This window comes from Coregonus lavaretus, assembly GCF_964263955.1.
Source record: "Coregonus lavaretus genome assembly, chromosome: 10".
NCBI classification, from domain to species: domain Eukaryota; kingdom Metazoa; phylum Chordata; class Actinopteri; order Salmoniformes; family Salmonidae; genus Coregonus; species Coregonus lavaretus.
In genome coordinates, this window is record NC_139997.1 from 47,100,139 (window position 1) to 47,116,024 (window position 15,886).

Genomic DNA, 15,886 nt, shown 5'->3' on the forward strand with positions numbered 1-15,886 from the left:
ACCACACTCACACTCTGTCTGGGTTAGAGCCAACAAACAGCATGTTCCTCTGACATCATCAGCCTGAGGAAAAGGCACCGGGTGGCCATTTCTGATGACATACACAGCGTTGGGTTTTGCCCTTTGCCATCACCTATGTGTGAGTGCTTATGTTACTGAGTCTCATTTTCCCTCAATTAAATATGGGCTTTAAAGTATAGACTGCGTCACCTTGTCACCTTCTGGGCATTGCCAAAAGGTCTTAGCGCTATGTAATTCGCTAGCATTCCTCCACATACAATGTGCTCATTGTGAATACAGGCGGCGTTTGTGAAATGACCGCAATGGCTGTAACCTTAGCAGCACCTCTGGGACCATAGTTGCCAGGCAATGGAGGGAAACGGTTAGAGTAATAATAATGATAGAAATAACATTCTCACTTACCTCCATTTTTTAAACACACTTTCTGATCAATCTTGAAATCCTAGCATGAGAGTGTGCGTGTAAGTGCGTGTGTGTGCCTCTGCATGTGTGGTTAGGCCTCCATCCTAAGTTTCCCTTCACTTAAAAAATGACAAACTCTTTCTGGTAGTTTGAACAATATTTTTTCAAGATCCCAGTAGCTTTTCTCTCCGTAAACAAAGCTCAGAGGACACATACAACATTTTTTTACATTTTAGTCATTTAGCAGACGCTCTTATCCAGAGCGACTTACAGTTAGTGAGAGCATTTTCATACTGCCCCCCCGTGGGAAACGAACCCACAACCCTGGCGCTTGCGAGAGAGAGAGAGAGAGAGAGAGAGAGAGAGAGAGAGAGAGAGAGAGTCCACAGACTCCCATGGTTCTGTTTAGTTAGATTGGGTTGTGTTTGGTTAGATTGGGTTGATTTGATTAGGATTCCCATTAGCCGATGCCAATGGCAACTGTATAATACTGTACGTTTCCTTAAATTTGTTCTGGACCTGGGAACTGTGAAAACAGTTGCAAACGAGAGTTTCTATTGGACAAATTCAGGTATGTTTATCCCTGTTTTGTTCCGTTTGCTTACGTTTAAGAAACGCTTTTCAACAGAATCGGCGGAATGAATACACCCCTGATCACACGCAAAATCAGTTCCCTTTCATAGCAGCCAGATCGTTGTATAATGCCTTCTCACATCTACGCGCTCTCCTCCTCTCACCTTTTCCCTTCGATTGTGGACTTCAGTGCACAACACACCAGCTGGCTGTGACCAGGCGAAAAAACCTTTCCAAGCCAAACCTTCATATCATAAACGGTCCCCGGTGGCAATAAATTAATAAAACCAAAAGCTTACCTTGACTTGGAAGAGTTCCAGTGTTGGATAGCCATAGCCAGCTAGGTAATTTAGCATCCCTCTCTCTTTGAGACGGGTGTTTGAGTTGGCTAAACTTGCTAGCTAGCTGCATTTGCTAGCTAAGTAAGGGAAGGTGAAAGAGAAAAAAATACAAAATATAGCTCATTCTATCTCTCTCTCTCTTGCTTCTTCATTTTTAAAGAAATTAATTTGTTAAAAACTGTTCAACTATTGTTTTTCTCTCTCTTTGAGTCAACTACTCATGACATTTTATGCACAGCAGTGCTAGCTGTAGCTTATGCTTTCAGTACTAGATTCATTCTCTTGTCCTTTAATTGGGAGGACAACATGTCAGTTCATGCTGCAAGAGCTCTGATAGGTTGGAGGACGTCCTCCAAAAGGTGTAATAATTACTGTGTAAGTCTATGGAAGGGGGTGACAACCACAAGCCTCCTAGGTTTTGTATTGAAGTCAATGTACCCAGAGGAGGACGGAAACTAGCTGTCCTCCGGCTACACCATGGTGCTACTCTACAGAGTGCTGTTGAGGCTACAGTAGACCTTAATTTCAAAACAATATTTGAATCAATTATTTGGTGACATGAATATATTTAGTATAGTTTTATCTAAAACAGATCACTTTTTTAATGTTTCACTATTTTTATTTTTATGACATTCACTGAGGAGGATGGTCCTCCCCTTCCTTCTCTGAGGAGCCTCCACTGGTATATATGGTATACCACCCAAGCCTAGTAACATTGCTGTCTGTAAGTTTACTATGCAAACAATTTCAAATGTCCAACACATGAATGTTTCTTACAAAAACAAGAAGCAATGCAGTCAGTCTTGCCTCAACTCTTTGCCAAGAGAGACTGGCATGCATAGTATTGATTTTAGCCCTCGATTTCAATGAAGAGCAAAACGTGCCGCTCTGTTCTGGGCCAGTTGCAGCTTAACTAGGTCCTTCTTTGCAGCACTTGACCATATGATCAGAATAAGATCAAACTAGAGCCTGCAGGACTTGCTTTGTGGAGTGTGGTGTCAAAAAAGCAGAGGATCTATTTATCACAGAGAGACCTCTCCCCATCTTTACAACCATTGAATCAATATGTTTTGACCATGACAGTTTACAATCTAAGGTAACACCAAGTAATTGAGTCTCCTCAACTTGCTCAACAGCCACAACATTCATTACCAGATTCAGCTGAGGTCTAGAACTTAGGGAATGATTTGTACCAAATACAATGCTCTTAGTTTTAGAGATGTTCAGGACCAACGTTAGTTAGAAGCTAGGCTAGCATCTGCACCAACGAGGGACCAAAATAGACCTGCTATTCTTCCCTGTAACACAGCGAACGTCCCACACCTTAATGTGATGTTATATGTTGACAATTATTTGAATATATGTTAATTCATAGTCATTTTGCAAAAGAAAGACACAAGAAAGATACGTCTTTCAATGCATGCTACCGGAACCGCTACATGTGGAGAGCTACATGTGGAGAAGCACAGTGATGATCATTGCCTCTGCACAGTGTCTGAAGCAGCAGTGTCTGAAGAGGACAGAGAGGCTAATTTGGCGTCACACTGCTCTTTGTTATGAAGTATCTCATGTATCTAATAGGCCTTTAATTTAAGTAAAAATATACTTAAATCTCGTTAACACGTTTGACTTTTAGTTCAATATTGTTTGTGTAATTCCATACCGGAGAGACAGCAGGGTGTGCTGGGAGGTATTTGAAATAGGCCTATACATTGATTTAGCTATGCACTGTTTGGAGAACGATCCAAGATAAACTCTCTCTTCCACTGCCTCTTCTCTCTCATCCTCAGCTCATCTGCATATTCAAACAGTCACAGAGTGATAGCTGGCCAGCTGGGAGTAGAGGGAGTGGGAGCCCTTCCAAACGGAAGTTCCATTCTACTCTCCCTCTCTCTCTTTCTCACTCTTTCTCTTTGTATCACGCTCTCTCTCTCTCTCTCTCTGCTGGAATCAAGCTAGGTGGATTACCTTGTCAAGAGTACAGGTTCAAACATAGACTAATAAGAAGCACAAGACAGTTTAAATTCACCATGAGGAGCTACCATCCCAAGAGTCTGTCCCATACTATCAACTATATATTTTAAAAAATACCCTTGGCTTCCTTACACTCCTCACTATCTAAAAGGGAAAAGCACCAGGATAATGCTGTGCAGAGCAGAGCAGAGCAGGAGACGCTGCAGCTGGGTAAGTGAGACACTGTAATCACCAAACGGGTGAGTCTTTCTGCGCTGAAGAGACTCTCCAGTGATTTGGAAATGTGCACAGGCAGCTCATTAGTGTCCAAAAAAGGCAGGGCCATTAATTAGCCCCAAACAATGTTCTCCTGGCTTATCGACTTCTTAATGGACAGGGAACGACCTGGTTCGTGTTCCCACTCCAGTCAATGACACAGGCCTCTCCGGGGTTCTGGAATGACCATTATGTCATCCTAGCCCTGCCCTTCAGAAATCAGAGCTGTTTTTCATCCTCCGTTTTCTCCTTTGCTCATTCCTCATTAACTATGTAGGGGACTGTGATGCTGGGGCTGGGACAGGGGGCTGGGGCTTGGGTTGAGGCTGAGAGCTGGGGCTAGGTCTGGGGCTATGGGGCTGGGAGCTGCTGGGAGCTGCTGGTAGCTGAGGATGGGGCTGGAAGCTTGGGCTTGGGGCTGGGGCCAGGACAGACTGAATGTGGGTTGCTTTTCCCTGTATGGATCATCTGAAATGATGGTGTTGGGTCTGCAATTTGAAATTGCGGGCGACTCTTGGACTGAGCCAGAGCATGAAGGGCGAAAGCGTGACTTTCAAACCACTCGTTAAAAAAAAATTCCTTCCTCCTCCAGCTGGGTCTGTGTTAATAAAGCCCTGAGTTCTGACACAGAAAATGTGGAACAATCCTCACACCATTCATTACATTATGTGTGCATGGATGTGATTGGGATTTTCACATAGTACATATACGGTAGGAAAGAGGCCACCCATCTGCCTCCTGAGGAAAACACACACACACATACAGGAATGCACATTCAATGCACCCGAGGGGATAGTTGTATGCCCTTTTTTTGTTTGACAGACAATCCAGCTATGTAGGGAGTCGATTTGATAAATGGGTTTGGGTGTTCTACACTGCTATTTACTGTGTGATAACATATTAAAAAGAAAACATTGTTTAATATACATCTGTCTCTGTTCATAATACTGTAATAAAATATCAGAAGGCATTAAAAGAATGAAGAATGATACAGGCCTACACAAAAAAATCTGAACCAACTTGAATTAATAATATTCAACCCGTTGAAAATCTATATTAAACCAATAATGCCTTCCAGTACTATTGTTGACCGATGACTCTAGCCTCAGCACAGTACCACTGTTCAGATAACAGCAGGTGAATAACCAAGGACAACAGATTGTTGACCGATGACTCTAGCCTCAGCACAGTACCACTGTTCAGATAACAGCAGGTGAATAACCAAGGACAACAGATTGTTGACCGATGACTCTAGCCTCAGCACTGTACCACTGTTCAGATAACAGCAGGTGAATAACCAAGGACAACAGATTGTTGACCGATGACTCTAGCCTCAGCACAGTACCACTGTTCAGATAACAGCAGGTGAATAACCAAGGACAACAGATGCGAGGAGCAACTTTCCTGATGGATGAGGCAGTGACCTATAACCCCTAACTTCACCATCCTCGCAACAAGAAGTGAGTGAGGGAGGGAGTGAGGGAGGGAGGGAGGGAGGGAGGGAGGGAGGGAGGGAGGGAGGGAGGGAGGGAGGGAGGGAGGGAGGGAGGGAGGGAGGGAGGGAGGGGCAAATGAAAGGCGATGAAAATCCACAACAATAAGCGGCAACTTCGTATGTCACAACTACATACTCTATTATAAAAGTCTATGAGTGCAGTAAAATCCAATGATAAGATTGTGTCATGAGCCCTCTCACTCCACCGGGTTACCACCTTAATTTGTTTCCACTATCTTCCACTCTCTCTACTCAGCCTAACTAGCTCCACCTGTCCCTGCTCTGCTCTGCTCTAATTACTCTGCCAGCTGCGCTGCATTACCCACTAACCTCTCCCAGTATTTAAAGCCCTGTCTTTCAGCTCTCCTTTGTCAGATCATCTGCAAAGCTCTCACCCGGAACCTGTTTGCTCACGCTTCTGGCTCACCCTTGTTTTGTGACCCCGGACCTGCCTGTTTCTTGGATACTCTTCTGCCCCAGGAAAACCAGACCTGCTTTCTGCCATAACGACTCCTGACTACTCTTCAATCCCGTTTTAATAAACTTTCTGGTGTGACGCAATTGTGGTCCTCTGGTCGTCTGTCTGAACCGTGACAGTACGATCTGACCATCATGGACTCAGCGCACACTTCCCCCGACATGGAAACCGACGAACCTGAGCAACCCACTGCCATGCTACGCCTGGAACACACTGAGAGAGGGCTAGCCCGCATGAGCGGCGACATCACCTCTCTGCTTCAGGTCGGCCACCAACAGCATCAGCAGTTCCAGCAGCACCAGCAGCAGTTCCAGCAGCAGCAACAACAACTCGCCATGATCATCCAACTCCTCACCAACCTTACCCCAGCCACTCCGCCCACCGGCCCGGTTCCAGGCAGTCTGCCCACCAGCCCTGCCTCCGAGTTACCTGCCCCGGTCATTGCAGCCGCTGCTCCGGAACCCAAGATTGGAAACCCCGAGCGGTTCAACGGCGATTCTACCCAGGTCCGGCCATTCCTGACTAGCTGCCGACTTCAGTTCTCCTTGCAGCCAAGGACCTTCGCCACGGAGGGGGCTAAAGTTGGGTATGCCATCACTCACCTGACGGGCCGAGCTCGACTCTGGGGAACAGCAGAGTTCGAACGTCAAACCCCCGCATGTGCAACCTTCGACCTGTTTGCTGAGGAGATGCTGAAGGTGTTTGACCTGGATTCACCAACCGCAGAGGCGTCTCGTGAACTGTTCAGTATTCGACAAGGCAGACGTACAGTCGCAGACCATTCCATCGACTTCCGAACCCTGGCAAGACGAAGTTCTTGGAACACACCATCGTTGGTGGACGCGTTCTTCCATAGCTTGGCTGACTATATCAAGGACGAGTTGGTCTCCCATGAACTGCCTTCCACTCTTGATGAAGCCATCGCACTGACTGTCCGGATCGACAGAAGGATACAGACCCGTCGTCGTGAGAGGGGGCGCCAAGGTCCACCAACTACCGGCATTCGGAGAGATCCGACTGGGCTCCTGTCATCTACTGCCACTCACCCAAGTCAGCTTGATCAGTCTGAGCCTATGGAGATTGGGCGAGCCTCTCTCACTCCTGCAGAGCGCCAGCGCCGCTTCACCTCAAACCTCTGCCTCTATTGTGGAGGTGATGGACATCGTGTGGTAACCTGCCCTTTAAACGCCGAAGCTCACCGGGCATAGGGGGAGTCCGGTTGAGCTCAATGACCATCCAGTCCTCCGACCGCAAACCCCTGCTGCAAGTTCACCTCCGCCTCTCTGACTCAACTCACACCCTGGCTGCTCTGGTGGATTCTGGCGCCGAAGCCAACATAATGGACATCAAGCTGGCACGCCAACTGGGACTGGAGAACCTCCGTTTGACACCTCCTATTCCTGCCCGGGCACTGGACGGACACTTACTCGGGTCGGTCACTCATGTCACGGCCCCGGTCTCGATGGGTCTGTCCGGAAACCATCAAGAAACTATCCAGTTTCACCTGCTCCCCTCTCCAGGCCAACCCCTCATCCTGGGTTACCCATGGCTCCGCCGGCACAACCCTCAGCTCGACTGGGTGACCGGGGTGATCAGGGAGTGGGGAGAGGACTGCCACCGAACCTGCCTGCTTGCTGCCGCACTACCCCCTCGGCCAGTACCTACTAACTCCGCTCCTGACCTCTCCAATGTCCCAGAATGCTACCATGGTCTCAGAGAAGTGTTTAACAAAGCAAGAGCCACATCTCTGCCCCCTCACCGACCGTACGACTGTGCCATCGACCTCCTCCCTGGAACAGCCCCTCCAAAGGGCCGTCTTTATTCGTTGTCTGCTCCTGAAAGAAAGTCCATGGAGGACTACATCAATGACTCTCTGTCCGCAGGATTAATCCGTTCATCTTCATCTCCTGCTGGTGCTGGCTTCTTCTTTGTGGGGAAGAGGGACGGATCTCTTCGCCCCTGCATCGACTACAGGGGACTCAACGACATCACAGTGAAGAACCGTTACCCTCTGCCTCTGCTCACCTCTGCTTTTGAGTTGCTCCAGGGAGCCACTGTTTTTACCAAGTTGGATCTCAGAAACGCTTACCACCTAGTGCGGATCCGGGAGGGAGATGAATGGAAAACCGCATTCAATACACCCACAGGCCACTACGAGTATCTGGTTATGCCTTTTGGCCTCACCAATGCTCCTGCTGTGTTCCAGGCTCTAGTGAATGATGTACTGCGGGACATGTTAAACAAGTTTGTCTTCGTTTACCTGGATGACATCTTAATCTACTCCAGAAACCTGTCTGAACACACCCGCCATGTCCAGCAAGTCCTTCATCGTCTTCTGGAGAATTCCCTCTACGCCAAGGCAGAGAAATGTGAGTTTCACGTCAAGACAGTGGCCTTCCTGGGGTACATAGTGGCAGAGGGAAGTATCCAAATGGATCCTGCCAAAGTATCAGCAGTCACTTCATGGCCAGTTCCGGAGAACAGAAAGAAGCTGCAACAGTTTCTGGGGTTTGCTAACTTCTATAGAAAGTTTATCCGGAACTACAGTACCGTTGCTGCCCCTCTCACTGCTCTAACCAGCACCAAGCAACCCTTCACCTGGACCCCAGCAGCCGACAAAGCCTTCAGTACCCTCAAGGTAAGGTTCACCTCCGCTCCCATCCTCCAGATGCCTGATGTGGACCGGCAATTCATTGTGGAGGTGGACGCCTCGGATGTGGGAGTTGGTGCTGTGATTTCTCAGTGGGCTGCGGAGGATAGGAAGCTCCATCCCTGTGCCTTTTTCTCACGTCGGTTGTCCCCCTCTGAGTGCAATTACGACATAGGGAACCGAGAGCTGCTGGCTGTGAAGCTTGCCTTGGAGGAGTGGCGTCACTGGCTGGAGGGGTCCACCATTCCATTTCTCGTTTGGACCGATCATAAGAACTTGGAGTACATCCGCACGGCCAAACGGTTGAACTCCAGGCAGTCCCGCTGGGCCCTGTTCTTCACCAGGTTTAATTTCACTCTGTCATACCGGCCTGGATCACGCAACACCAAGCCAGACGCCCTCTCCCGTCAATTCCAGAAGGATGACACCCCCTCCAAGGATCCTGTGTCGATTCTGCCAAGTCCCTGCATCGTAGCAGCTCTGACCTGGGATGTTGAGGAACAGGTGCTGGAAGCTCTCCGTAACCAGCCAGGTCCCAGCACTTGCCCAGCTGACCGCCTTTTTGTCCCCGAAAACCTGAGGTCCCAGGTCGTTCAGTGGGGACATGACTCCCGCCTAGCTTGTCACCCTGGCTCCACCCGCACTTACAACCTGCTCGCCCAGAGGTTCTGGTGGCCCTCTCTGAGAAGGGATGTACGGGAATTCGTCCAAGCCTGCCCCATCTGCAACCAACACAAGTCGTCCTGCCAGCCCCCAGCCGGATTGCTGCAGCCCCTGCCTGTGCCCAGACGTCCCTGGTCTCACATCGCCCTTGACTTTGTCACGGGGCTGCCCCCTTCAAGTGGCATGACCGTCATTCTCACCATAGTTGACCGATTCAGCAAGATGGCACACTTCATTCCCCTCCCCAAGCTCCCAACCGCCAAGGAGACCGCCCAGGTGGTCCTGGAACACGTCTTCCGGATCCACGGACTGCCAAAGGATGTAGTTTCTGACCGTGGTCCACAATTCTCCTCCGCTTTTTGGAAGGAGTTCTGTCACCTGCTGGGAGCCACAGTCAGTCTGACTTCCGGATTCCATCCCCAATCCAATGGGCAGTCAGAGCGGGCAAATCAGGAGCTCGAGAAGGCACTGCGATGCATGACTTCACGCAACCCCCACTCCTGGTCGCAGCAATTGACATGGGTGGAGTACGCACACAATTCTCTGACCTGCTCTGCCATCGGTATGTCCCCTTTCCAATGTGTTTATGGATACCAGCCTCCTCTATTTGCCAGCCAGGAAGGGGAGGTTACTTGCCCATCTGCACTTGCTTTTGCCCGTCGATGTCGCCGTACCTGGTCACAAGCCCGAGCCACACTCCTCAGATCCGTTGCCAGCTACACTACCGGGGCCAACCGTCGGAGAATTCCTGCTCCCACCTACCATGTTGGTCAAAGGGTGTGGTTGTCATCGAAGAACCTGCCACTCAGGGTGGAGTCGCAAAAGCTGGCACCTCGGTTCATTGGCCCATTCCCTATTATAAGAGTGATCAGCCCAACTGCTGTCCGGCTCCAACTGCCTAATTCCATGAGGGTGCACCCCACTTTCCATGTGTCTAAGATTAAGCCCATTCATGAGAGTCCGCTGGTCCCTGCTGCGCCTTGTCCTCCTCCTCCACGGCTCGTCGATGGCGGTCTGGTTTACACCGTCCGCCGCCTGCTTCGGTCCAGACGGAGGGGTAGGGGTCTCCAGTACCTCATTGACTGGGAGGGTTATGGACCTGAGGAAAGGACCTGGGTGCCAGCTAGTCGGATTGTGGATAGGACTCTCATCACCGCCTTCCACCAACGGCATCCTGATCAACCTGCAATCCGTAGGGGCCGCCCCAGAGGGGTCCCTAACCGTCCTGCCCGCTCGGCTTCCTGTCCTGTGCCTGATCCTGTCTCGGGACCTGTCCCATCTCCCGACCACGGCCCTCCGGCTTCCTCCGAGGATGAGGACGTTCACTCGGACCGTTCGGAGGAGTTCTAGCCCTCCTCCGGCTCCCCTCCTCCCGCCCGGCGTGGTGTTGCTCTTGGGACTTCTGGGGCCGTCCCTTGGGGGGGGGGTTCTGTCATGAGCCCTCTCACTCCACCGGGTTACCACCTTAATTTGTTTCCACTATCTTCCACTCTCTCTACTCAGCCTAACTAGCTCCACCTGTCCCTGCTCTGCTCTGCTCTAATTACTCTGCCAGCTGCGCTGCATTACCCACTAACCTCTCCCAGTATTTAAAGCCCTGTCTTTCAGCTCTCCTTTGTCAGATCATCTGCAAAGCTCTCACCCGGAACCTGTTTGCTCACGCTTCTGGCTCACCCTTGTTTTGTGACCCCGGACCTGCCTGTTTCTTGGATACTCTTCTGCCCCAGGAAAACCAGACCTGCTTTCTGCCATAACGACTCCTGACTACTCTTCAATCCCGTTTTAATAAACTTTCTGGTGTGACGCAATTGTGGTCCTCTGGTCGTCTGTCTGAACCGTGACAGATTGATCTAACCCATTGTAGCAACAACATGATAAATGTGGGAAAAGTGTATGACAAAGATAAGCCTCCACATGCAGTTATTAAACCGAATTTTGCTGATGGGGTTAGAGTAATAAGTAAGTTAAATCAAAATATTTTCCAATTGCTGTATTAAGCATACTATGTAAGATGCCAGCCAGAGAAGCTTCACTATCAGATACCTCTTTTTTTATAGTCTCGTATAAAAGATATCCCAACCAGCGCACTGTGATCGCACAGTTGAAGTCACAGTGTGTGTGTATGTGTGTGTGTGTGTGTGTGTGTGTGTGTGTGTGTGTGTGAGAGAGAGAGAGAGAGAGAGAGAGAGAGAGAGAGAGAGAGAGAGAGAGAGAGAGAGAGAGAGAGAGAGAGAGAGAGAGAGAGAGAGAGAGAGAGAGAAATAAATAAATAAATATAAAGGAAAAGATTGTGACTATATGACTCAGGTGTAACTTAAGCTTCCCAATCTTTCATAATAAAAAATATTTAAAAAACATGTAACTGATCTTAAAATGGAGCAAAAATGGGTATGGTCAACCAAGACCATTTTCTGTTTACACCAACCTAATGCTTCACTGAAGTTGTGTCATTTTAATGAATAGCCTAACACATTTTAAAAACTTCGATATCCACCTCATTCAGTAGTCTATATAGAAGAAACAGTAATTGACGGTGTAAATAGCCCAGTGCTCATGGTGTGCCATCACAGACATTACATTTTGGCTACTGTACATTTTTCCATTCTAAACGATATGCGACTCTGGGCTTTTTTCGTTGAGGGCATTAAGTGGCAAGTGTAGACAATTTATTTTGATGTAGGCTAACTATTATTTTTTTGTTGCGAAAATCCAGTAGCCTACGAAGTATCTACTTTTTGATGGCATCGGTAGCACAACTGGTTATCTGGACAACACTCGAGCACTCAGCTCGAGCATTTTTCTGCAAGCAGGTATGGCTGTAAATTCGATAGTTTACCTTGAGAAGCTCCGATATCCACGAAGGCAATTAGAAAAACCAAAGAAATGGTGATCATCTGCAGTAAGCATCCCGCGACTCCTCTTCTTCCACTTCTAGCAGTTTGTCCACTGTACCCCATGATGAGGAGTCAAAAACTCCGCGATGAAGCAAGTCCAGTGGCTATCAAATGACGTCCCAAATGATCAACAGTCCTTGCAGCAGCGGCAATGAAATCTTTCTGAGCCTCAAATTTGATGAATAGAAAGGGAAGGTAGAACGAGGGAGGAAAATTGATAGAGAATCAACAAATTCCAGGACTTCAGTGAAACAGTTTTGAAATAAGACAGATATTAGATTGGTTTCATATGAAGGTATGCATGAAAACCTCTGAAATTACCGTTTGCTCTGTTCACTTTAATGATTAACTGGTCTAGCTGAATCTATGGGCCGATGTCTTTTTGATAAGTAGTTCTTGTTCCGAATCTGAAAATTCACAAAAGTCCTCCGTAACTGACTCTACCGCTCTCCTCACTCCATCAAGCGAGAGCGCATACAACCTCAGTCTAGCGCACTGTCTAACGCACTGATCGAATTGAATCAGAGAAGGCTCCGTCTCAGCACCATGCGTCTTCAACCAATCCAAATACGACCGACTCCTGTCTGTGGCTGCCATATCAAAACCCGGCCTGGCACCTCGGAATGGATGTTATTGATGGACTATAGAAGGGTGGGTGGTTTAGCAAAAAAACTGATGTGTGTACAACTTTGGGGCAAAATAGACGGGGTTACCTTAGAGTCAAATGATTGTTGACACACTGTAAACTGTATTTCCTCTCTAAATGTTTATTGAAAGCATAAATAAATTTGCACAATGAGCACTTACTGGTTCTCAAATACATTGTTACAGTTGTTGGTTAGCTACCTAGTACATTTTTGCCATATTAGCATAGACATAACATGAGTCAAAACACCTCAAAATAAGACATGGTATCAATAACAAGATGCAGCTAGCTGAAACGAGACACCTCCCCACATGGCAGCTTCTTCTCATTGTTGCTAGCTATCTGGTCATCCAGAATCATAACAACAAATAGCTCGTTTTCGTGACATTGTCAGGCAACCTGTCTGTAGGAGTGTGTGGAGTTATTGATAAGCATTAGCATACCATCACTAATTTCCCTTGCTATGATGGTTTAAGTTGAACCCTCTTCCAAAATCCCCCCAAAATGTTCACAAATTAGTATGGCTATTGTAAAGAATAGCCTGTGGACATTGAAATTCACCCTAACATGTTTGGTGATGTAGCGGTAGCCTAATCAGTTACAGTAGTTTTGAATTTAAATATATGTTATCACAAGGTTTTTACTAGTGATATTCTACCCTACAATGACTATCATTTGTATTTGGCTATTACAATATATTTTTGTAAAAGTTATTTGAGCACGAATATTGCTTACTGAGCAAACATAAGGCAACATCTATTTATAAGGCCACAAATCGAATCAAACTGTTGAAATTCAATCAGGAAACACATTTTCTCTAACTGGCATTTGTTCATGTCACAGCCACACTCCTGATTCTCATTTAGACACAGTCATTAGGCCTTACATGCAGCAATGTCACAAGACCTGATCAATAATTACCACAGAGGGGCATGAATGAGTCACAACACCCTTGGCCTTGTCTGACTCCTTCAGTCCCATCTCCCACAGAGTCTGGCCTACAGGAGAAAATAAATAAATGGATTCTGCACAACAAGCTTCATATCTCATTGACATTGAATGTGTCTATTGAAATAACGATGCAACCCTGGATGGAGGGAGATCAATATCATGTTGCGTTTAATTTTTTGCCAATTACAGTAGGGAGCCTGCTTGAATAGACCAGTATAGTTGACATTTCTGGTACAGATCAATGCTGCTAAGCACTCTAACAGTTTTGTTTCCAGGGGCAACATATTGTATGAATGAACAATGTCCTGGTTGGTTATATCAGAAAGCCTTACGAGTCATGGCCACAACAGATGGGCTGAAGAGAGTTTGAGGAGCAAGCGCAAAATTGGAAACAAGTAAAAGTGGGGTTTGTAGAGTTTATACAGGCACACATAGTTTTAGGCTTTGGGGATCTGATGATTCAATCCGCAACAATTTTCAGAAATCACTGCACATCAATCAAGGTCTATGTAGAGTCTTACTTTTTTAGACATAACTTTGTTTTGCAAAGAGAGAAAATGGCAAAGACTTTATTGTATTTAGGGCAATACTTTTTCCATTAGAAAATTAAGTTTTTTCTTTTTTTAAGTTTACTGCTGCTGAAAGATTATTTATGATGACAGAATCGTACACTACCTGGAATCTCTGTGATTCATGTGAAATGTGAAGTCGACAGTAGCTCTATGCCTGAAAAAAATTGAAAAGTGAAAATAACCATTTGTAAATGTAAATCTAATTTAAGAAACAGGGTATTCTCATCACCTTCCCTCCATTTAAGGTGAATGAACAATGATGTCAATGGGCCGTTGTCATCTCACTGACATTTCAATTTGAGTTACGAGATGCAGGAAATTGCTTTTTTTGCCAGTAGAACTCTTGTGGGATTGGAGAGACAGGCTGACTGGCATGATGGGGCTCCAAAATATCCATCCCTCAAATAGACTTCTAATCAAAACCTGGTTTACTGTCTTTTCAGAATCACTTTCAGTGTGGTGATTTGCCTAGTGATCAAGTTACTGTAGGTCAATACGTTAATGTATTAAATATACAACTGCATGAACAGTAGTATACTGGGAAATTGAAAATAAAATAAAGCAGATTATGCCATTTACATTTTTACATTAACACTCTATGAAAACCTGCTGCATTTGTATAATTGCAGTCAGTATTTTCATTGGACTCTAATTAGATTTTGAAGGTCATACATAAAAGTCACAGATGTAATCTGTTGTTAATTCATGGGGAACGGGCTAATGTTACTACTACAATACTGTTTACATGGTAATTGCATATATCATTATTATATTATATATAGTAGTCTATATACAGTAGTATAGTAGTCTATATACAGTAGTCTATGTGTTCTTGTCCTGGAGGCAGGACTGAGCGATTTCCCTTTAGATAGGCCAGCTGCAAAGTCATAATTGCCTGTATTGTAATTTTTTTATTATTATTTTTTTAATAGTTTTTTGGTCTTAATTTAAGGTTAGGGTTAGACATTAGAGTTAGCAGTGTGGTTAAGATTAGGGTTAGGTTAAAAATCCGATTTTATGACTTTGTGGTTGTGCCAGCTAGTGACCACTCTGCAGAGCTGCCTCCAAAACTAGATTCATGATAAAAAACGCTAACCTGCATAATTTCACTATTTTGTAACTACTTCGTAATGATTATTGAATACCCAAGAAACTAAAAATGCTTATTGCGTAATGATGTTGGCTATTAATTGCCTCCTTGTAACTTCTAAGTAGATATAGTACCATGTAAATAGTGCATGGTTAAACATTGCTACCAAACGCTCTGACAAATAGACTCATTAGTGCACAGATGAAGCAGGCTATTCTTCCTCCACTCATACTAGTGTACAATTTTATTTAATTAAAGGACAGCAAAAGTGTTGAATGTCCATTCTTGTGTTATTAATGGTGTGGTTGTTAATTAGAGAAGGAAGGAGGAGAGGGAGGCTGTGTGTTGTGGTAATCAGGCTGACCACACCACAGACTAAATTGTACAATAAACAGCAGGAGTCAGTATTCTGTGTCTCTCTATAGCCCTGCTGATGGCCTACGGTAGTTAGGAGAAGTAATGTCCCCACACTGTTCAGGCACACCAAAACTTTAATATTCTCAGAGTCTCATCAGAGACTACTTAGGATTGATGTTGCCATTTGCTTTTGGGATTTAGGATGAGGCATACGATGCCTTCAGAAAGTGTTCATACACCTTGACTTATTCTACATTTTGTTGTGTTACAGCCTGAATTCAAAATGGATTAAAGATATATTTTTTCTCTCAAACCATCTACACACAATACCCCACAACGACAAAGTAAAAACATGTTTTTAGAAATGTTTGCAAATTTATTGAAAATGAAATAAAGAAATATCTAATTTACATAAGTATTCACACCCCATGGTCAATACTTTGTAGACGCACCGTTAGCAGCTATTACGGTTGTGAGTTTTTCTGGGTAAGTCTCTAAGAGCTTTCCACACCTGGATTGTGCAA

General features: G+C 45.9%; 1 protein-coding gene across 1 annotated transcript in view; it reads right to left on the bottom strand.

Annotated features, from left to right (window-relative positions):
* Positions 1–11,809, bottom strand: part of LOC311136368 (netrin receptor UNC5C-like) — a gene marked incomplete at both ends in the record, with an annotated part of 222,813 nt that extends 211,004 nt beyond the window's left edge. The window contains one exon of the mRNA XM_084170472.1: positions 11,689–11,809. Coding sequence (XP_084026598.1) covers positions 11,689–11,809 — 121 coding nt within the window. The remainder of the gene's footprint in view (positions 1–11,688) is intronic.
* Positions 11,810–15,886: the final 4,077 nt, after the last annotated feature.